At 37.0% G+C, this 7,552-nt stretch overlaps 2 protein-coding genes across 3 annotated transcripts in view; both read left to right on the forward strand.

Moving 5' to 3' along the window:
- The window catches only part of LOC108575829 (xenotropic and polytropic retrovirus receptor 1-like), a 4,320-nt gene extending 1,799 nt beyond the window's left edge, over positions 1-2,521 (forward strand). For both annotated transcript variants that reach the window (XM_017938735.1, XM_017938734.1), the window contains 7 exons: positions 5-180; positions 246-347; positions 410-647; positions 726-920; positions 996-1,165; positions 1,246-1,379; positions 2,281-2,521. In XM_017938735.1, coding sequence (XP_017794224.1) covers positions 5-180; positions 246-347; positions 410-647; positions 726-920; positions 996-1,165; positions 1,246-1,379; positions 2,281-2,521 — 1,256 coding nt within the window. The remainder of the gene's footprint in view (positions 1-4; positions 181-245; positions 348-409; positions 648-725; positions 921-995; positions 1,166-1,245; positions 1,380-2,280) is intronic.
- A 797-nt stretch (positions 2,522-3,318) lies between these two features.
- LOC108575843 lies at positions 3,319-7,247 on the forward strand. The gene is made up of 8 exons (XM_017938750.1): positions 3,319-3,390; positions 3,881-4,247; positions 5,243-5,902; positions 5,980-6,216; positions 6,289-6,355; positions 6,442-6,603; positions 6,834-6,939; positions 7,024-7,247. Exons 2-8 carry the CDS (start codon positions 4,154-4,156, stop codon positions 7,117-7,119), a joined length of 1,422 nt encoding a protein of 473 aa, XP_017794239.1. The 5' UTR covers positions 3,319-3,390; positions 3,881-4,153; the 3' UTR covers positions 7,120-7,247.
- The last annotated feature ends 305 nt before the right edge of the window (positions 7,248-7,552 follow it).

Raw genomic sequence — 7,552 nt, forward strand, 5'->3', positions numbered from 1 at the left:
ATAGGTGCACGTTATAAAGACAATAATAACTGGCGAGTTTTATGTAGATTATATCGCGGACCATTACTTATGATTCAGTTTCTTTTTCTTATGGGAATTAATGTCTATGGGTGGAGATCTTCTGGTGTAAATCATGTTTTAATATTTGAACTTGATCCTCGAAATCATTTGTCAGAACAGGTTGTATACTTTATTTCTTACTTACAATACATAAATTATTAACAAACGTACCAATTCATTTTCAGCATATCATTGAAATGGCTAGTGTTTTTGGATTAGTTTGGTCTTTGTCAATTTTAGGTTTCTTATACAGTGAAACATTAGGAATACCGCCATTTGTTCAACCTGTAAGTGATTATAGAGCATATAAAATGATTAAAATATAAAGAAATATAAATATTTTTTGCAGTTTTTGTTATACACATTGCTAGCCTTATTTTTATTTAATCCAACAAAAACATTACGTTACGAGGCTAGATTTTGGGCACTCCGTGTATTGGGTAGAATATTTTGTGCTCCATTTTTCTACGTCGGATTTGCTGATTTCTGGCTTGCAGATCAACTTAATTCTCTACATACTGTTTTCTTAGATTTTCAATATTTCGTTTGCTTTTATGTACAAAATTCTTCGTGGACCAACGTCACCGGTTCGTAATCAGATATTATAAGTTATTATTGTAAAGCTTGATAGATATAAGTATTTAACTAAATGTATTTTTCTACAGATGCAGAAACTTGTATAATGCGTGAATTATCAATGAGACCATTCGTAGCTTGTTTGCCAGCGTGGTTTCGATTTGCACAGTGTTTACGACGATATAGAGACACAAAAGAAACTTTTCCCCACCTTGTGAATGCAGCAAAATATGCTACCAGCTTTTTCGTTGTATTTTTTTCATACCTACATTTAACTAACGCTAGTAAGTTTTTTTGTTTAGAAACTTTTATCATAGTGCTAAGAATTGTAATGACACTTACGCAATATCTCTTCGTAGAATATTACGTAATGTCCACCGAAAATCCTTATTTTTATTTATGGATTACCGCAAGTATTATGAGTTCTTGTTTCACATATACATGGGATATAAAGTTGGATTGGGGATTATTTGACAGTAATGCAGGAGAGAACAAATTCCTCAGGGAAGAAATAGTTTATTCTTCTCCAGTAAGTTTGACTATACGTAGACGGTAGTGTAGATAATAATTTTATCTTATAATTACACAATAAAATTTGTATTGTTATAGTATTATTATTACTTTGCAATAATCGAAGATTTTGTGCTCCGTTTTGGTTGGGCGTTTTCGCTTTCTCTTACCGAAATGGGATACGTGCACGCAGATTTAATGGTTTCTATAGTGGCGCCATTGGAAGTATTCAGGTAAGTTAGAAGTAAGTGGACATTACTAGCAATAAAAATACATTATTAGAAACCATGATTCTGCTTGTACATACACGTCTAATGTATACGAATTATTTTATATTGCACACGGTTATGTAGTAGATCATCCCCAGCGAAGCTTGACAATGAAATTTTGCTTGCATGATATTTAAAATGATTTTACATTTCAGTTACACAAGACATGCTGAATAAATAATGTTTACAGAGTGAAACTAATAAACCTTAATAAACTTGAAAGAGGAATTTTATTTGTTTACGATCTTTATTCCCGTTTTATTTATTCCCCTGCATTTTTTATATGAGTTGAAAGCATTTTTAAGCTTTTTAAAACTTGTAAAATACTTTCTTGGCATTATCGGCAAAACTTTTGATTTATCATAAGAAACATCATTTTGTATCAATTCGTCTTACTAATCAGTTAATAGAAGGTACACATGGAATTATTTTCGTCTGGAAAACGAACACCTGTACAACGTAGGGAAATTTCGAGCGGTTCGAGATATCTTCATAGGGCCTTACAGACACACCGAACACGATGAACAGAAAGCAGCCATTCGTCTCATGGATTGTAAGAACGACGATAGCGAGGAGCGGACAGCGTTTCATGGTCATTGATGTTGATATCTTGTAATTGTGAATTTTATCTGTATTCGAACATGATCATTCCCATTTAGACGAACAATCAAACGAATTCATTTCTTTCTTATCTGTAAATTGCATATTAATTTGCATGTTCGGCATGTCACCACCTCAACTAATGATTTAATTTATGCTTTCGAGCTAGTATTTATCTATTGTTTTGTTAGATTTTGAAATTAACAACCATAGAAGATGTCGATACAATATAATCGCGAAATAATTTGCTGCCCCTTCCTAATAGGAGATTCATATGGAACTTTTTCCGTTTGGAAAACGAGCATCTAAACAATTGCGGAAAATTCAGAGCGGTAAGGGATATCTCTGTTGCACCGGTCGATTGCTCTGATCAAACGCAAATATTGAGAATGATGGACGCAACGGACGGGGTGATCAATCGAAAGAGAAAGCAAAAGGTAACGGATAAAAAGCCACCACGCATGTCTTCCAAAGGTGAATCCCTGATTTGTGATCTCGACACTTAAACGAATTGAACTATGTGACGTGTGATATTTGTGAAGGTTGGGGATCAGTTAATCGATTTCCCCGTGTAAATGTAACGGAAATTGATTTTATTAGACGTTAAAGTACAAAGATATGCCAGAGTGAGTCTACGAGTTAAGTTTAACGTGGAAAATGTATAATGTCTCATGAATGTGCTATAAAATTGTTATACAATGTTCACGGTTACGATTATACAATAGTTCTGTCACGATGTGTACATTCGAATATCCCGCGCTACGATCTGTCCGCGTATATCGATTTGTCGAAAGTTTCGAGATGTTCGTTAGACGTGTAGTAATCATTTGAAATTTTAAAAAGATGAACACTTCATATTCGGACAAATACGAATTTCTTTTAAACGTACAAAATATTCATTATAAATTGTAACGAAAATAAATTATTTTGATTTTTTAATAACAGTACTCTTTACTCCTTCCTCTGCTTAATAAAAAATAAATCACTTATCTTTTTTCTACATTGTTGTTTTTTCCAATATTTCATTTTCTATCGTTTAAAAATGATTTTTTTACATCAGTTGAAATGTCAACAGTTCTGCTTTCACGATAAAGTAAATCACCACTTTGACCACTTCAACTATTTCGATCTAACCTAGACATCTTCTATATCGACAACTGTAGTAAATAACACTACAAGCTAATGGCGATCGTTCCGCGCGTAATCCGCGTCAGATCAAGACGTTAATACTCTTTGAACAGTCGTCGCGATTGACAGTTCAGTGACTAGTGTTCACTGAGGGTGTTATTATCGAATTTTTAGCACAGTGCAAGAAATATCAACTGCGTCGTATTTGGAAATTTTCAAACGTACTTGATTTCCGGTACAACTTCTCGTAAGTACTTCCATACTTCAAATCTATTCTCATATCGACTGATTTTTACGAGTTATACAAAACTCGATCACGGTCATCATCTGCATCATTTTTCTCGGTCGTCTTTCACATGTGTCCGAAGATAAGCGGATAAAAGTATTAAGCAATGTTATCATCTCTACCATTAGAAGATCGTTCGAAGATACATACAGTTCGTTGCAGATGCGATCGAAATATTTGACGAGTAAAACCGAACAAGGAACGACTCTCTTTTTTTCCAAATTTCAAATTCCTCCGAACAAATAATACAAAGAATTCCATTGATTAAAAAAAAAAAAATTATACACGTGAAAGAAATTGTCATATACTTGAAAACGTGTTCTTTCGCATATGAATCGTTGCTTCGATGGTATTAAAGAGTACCGCGGTAAATTCGACAGAAAACGTCATTAACGACGTTTTTGTGTTCCATTTATTTCATGGTAAATACGATTTCGATGGTGGTTCACAGGGTACGTATATAGCATAGAAAAGGGGAAACGACAGACGATAGGCATCGTAGACGGAAAGCTCTTCCGCAGAAGGGCAAACGTCGGTTTCGTCGGCGACGATATTCGCGGTGGAAAGGGTAATGGTGGTATTGATTGCAACGGAACTTGACCGCGCAAACTCTCTGTCTGCCCTCAATGAAATGACGTACTTACATATGGAACCACGACAAACGGCAAGACGATAAAAACCTGTGGATACCACACCTGGCCAACACCTGCCAGTTGAAACGGTGATGATGACATCGACCCTCTGCACCTGCACATGGCTGCTGCTACCCTGCTGCGTTCTCGTCACCCTCTCCACCGGTGAACTCGATTTTTATCGAGGTGAGCATACACTCTGAGTCCGTTCCACCGAAAACACTGCTCTTTTTGAGGGTAACGACACTAGGCGTAGTATCTCACATTCACGACCTTACGCTTTTCTTTTTTTCCCCCATCTTCTATATCTTACTGCACCGTTACTTTTCTCAACGATTCAACAAATTTTTTTCTTTTTATTAAACAACGTTTGAAATGATCGAAACACATCTTGCAACGATATCGCGAATGTCATCCTAACGACGTAGGTAATCGATCGTTTCACGTTGTAAACTCGACTGCTTGACTTATTAAACATTTTTCCCCTAACTAACAGGTTTTCGACGGAACTTAAACATGTTTCAAGTGGAAAGTGTGAAAAATCTGTGTTCGAAGAATGTCGCCTGGATTACTTTCGGAAGATTGCATATGCTGTCGCGTGTGCACAGCGTACCGAGGGATGTTCCCTAGTCTTCCCTATGTCTCGGTTCTTTTCCGAACCTCGATCAATTTAAGGTGATATTTAAACGGTAAAAAATATAAAAAGACGCTTGTTCACCCCGACACACTACTGCCGCGGTACCAATGAATTATATCTGTGCGTGCACGCGCGGCAGTCTGAAACGGAATAGAAATTAGATAAACGTGTTTATCAAATGACTGTAACGCACACGTCGCCAACATCGTTCAGGAAATGTGCCTGTTGTATAACCACAGGAAATCCATGTGTACGTGTTCCTATCCGGAAATAAACCGATAAGGCGTAGGTGTCGTGTAATTTGTCAATATCGTTAGGTACGCTTTTTCTTCCATTTCAATTTCATTCGATTCCCCCGTAATAGAGGGGGATTAACCGAAACAGCGAAACAAGAGAAGAATCGAAAAAAGTTGAGAAGAAACTGGAACATTCTTGAAAGGTGCAACAAGTTGTTTGCGTAGAAAAAGTGATTTCGACACAGTGCCGTAGAATCGTAGATACTTGAATAATACCTAATTTCTTTTTTTTTTTCTCTCCCTTTTAGATGAAGTCCCTGAAATCTCGGAGAACATCATGCTCAGGCAAGTTATCAAGTATCTCGAGGGGCAGAGAGCACGTTTCTCCTCGTTGCTGGCTAACCAGGCCCACAAGAAGCATCGTGTGGATCTGGATCGACTGAAGGAGAGGGATTTGCTGGAGGCATTGGTGAACAAGGGTAGCCTAGCTGAGATTCTGAGAAACGGAAAACCGAAAGGATGGAATCACCGACAAATGCGATATAACGAGCCGATCAACGAATCACCGCAACAGAGAGAACCGTTCTACGACTTGAATCCATTCGAGAGCCCGTTGGAATATCCGAATTTTAAGTTGCCTTATTATCCGCGTGAAACGAACGAAGAAGATGGGAATTTCCAAGACGATGGTTATCAGTACGATAGAAATCCACCGTTGAAACAGATGGCTTACGAGGAGACGAATTTCAATAAGGAAATGAAGGATGAACCTTTGTTAGATTTTCACGGAAGTTACGACGGTTCTATGGTTAACGAGGACGAAGGGGATAACGACAGGAAGACGCAGAAACCGCATATGACCAATCCGGAATTTTTTTTTAAGTTCGACGACTTGAATCCACCGGAGAGACATCCGTTTGCGGTAAAGCCGAACGATCCACGTTATTATCAGGAAACTTTTTACTTGGGTAATGGACTTAACACTCTGATATTTCGTATGGTTTCAACGGATATTCTCGTAATTTTCTGTTCCATTTAATTGTAGCAGATGCCGGTGATACGTGGGTTAACGAGAAACCGAGAAGGAACAAGACCAAGTGGGATCAGGAGAATAAGGCAATGGAGAAAACTGACGCAGTCCGCAAAGAAAGCCCGAGGCACGTTGAATCGAAGTTTAAAGACACGTCGATGATTGTGTTGCCAGAGTTGGAACGTCGTACAGAATACAATCCACTGTTCGTACCTGTGAATCAGGATTTTAATAATGATATATATTTTACTGGTAAGCAAGCGACGTGTGTGACGAATAATGCAACATCACATAGGAAAATGAATTGTTCTTTTTTACTTTTAGCTATCGTTGCTGGTTGCAGCGCAGCGGCCATGTGTGCACTTGTATTAATCGCTTTAACATGGTACAGGTAATAAGTATATCAAATGTTTCTTATTAACGAACGATAGAAAGATTGAATGGAGTTTATTTAATGATGTTAAGTACTTTTCCCAGACTAAAATGGGGTGCCAAAGCAGCTGCTGACATAGAGTATCCAGCTTATGGTATAACAGGTCCGAACAAAGAGGTATCGCCTTCGGGAGATCAAAGACTTGCACAGTCTGCTCAGATGTACCACTTCCAACACCAAAAACAACAAATTATTGCCATGGAAAAGTAAGTGATTCCACAATATGTGTATATATACTTTTTTTTTCATATATGGAGATAATAGTAGTAATTTTCATTTGATATTTTCGATCTACTTTGAGTAATTGAAAAGTGAATAGGCATAGGAAGATTCTCTCCAGCGTGGGAAAATTCTCTCGAAGTTTGACAAAGTTTTCAGTGATTTTAAGAAATTTTATTTTAATTAGAGAATATCGTTCCGATAATGATTTGTGTAGTCGTGTTTCTGCAACCAGAGATCCAGGCTCTGTCTCGGAAGCTGATAGCGAGGAGGAGAATGAGGAAGGAGATTACACCGTTTACGAGTGCCCGGGACTAGCTTCTGTAAGTTTCAGTATTCGGTTGATTTTATAAAAAATTTATTGGTAGAATCTGGTGGAAAAAAGTTCTGACGTTTTATTGTTTAAGACAGGAGAAATGGAAGTGAAGAATCCATTGTTCCACGATGATCCAACACCAGCAACACCAGCACAAATGAATAAACAAGAGGACCATAATATATAGTTTGAGTAAATTCTAAATATATTTGATTTGAAATATCTTCTTCTGGTGCTTAGCTCACTGTTAATGTACCATATCGGAAACATTTATCTATATATTGAATGTATGAAACAACTTTAATACTTATATGACGCAGGAAGTCAAGATATAAAGAAAGATAACTATAAGGTCTGACTGCAAGATCGTTTTTTGCGTTTTGTGCAAGGGATTTAACAGCGTGAAACGATGAACAATTCCACGTCGTTAGAAACTATTGTGTTTGTTTGAAAACACATATTTTTTAAACTCCATGATGTACTATAGTTTGTACTTTCATAGCAAGTACGGTTAGCCACATGATTGACATTATTTTTCTACACACCGTTACACTTGCAACATAGAGTACAGATTGGAGATCATATTATACTATAAAACGTCTAAATATCACTTTATACCT

The sequence above is a fragment of the Habropoda laboriosa genome, unplaced genomic scaffold, assembly GCF_001263275.1.
Source record: "Habropoda laboriosa isolate 0110345459 unplaced genomic scaffold, ASM126327v1 scaffold243, whole genome shotgun sequence".
Taxonomy (NCBI): Eukaryota; Metazoa; Arthropoda; class Insecta; order Hymenoptera; family Apidae; genus Habropoda; species Habropoda laboriosa.

Excerpts from the sequence above, each read along its gene's own strand:
- LOC108575843 (XM_017938750.1), top strand. The coding sequence starts at position 4,154 with ATGATGACATCGACCCTCTGCACCTGCACATGGCTGCTGCTACCCTGC. Across the intron at positions 5,903-5,979 it reads TCAGGAAACTTTTTACTTGG|CAGATGCCGGTGATACGTGG; the intron begins GTAATGGACTTA and ends ATTTAATTGTAG. Across the intron at positions 6,217-6,288 it reads TAATGATATATATTTTACTG|CTATCGTTGCTGGTTGCAGC; the intron begins GTAAGCAAGCGA and ends TTTTACTTTTAG.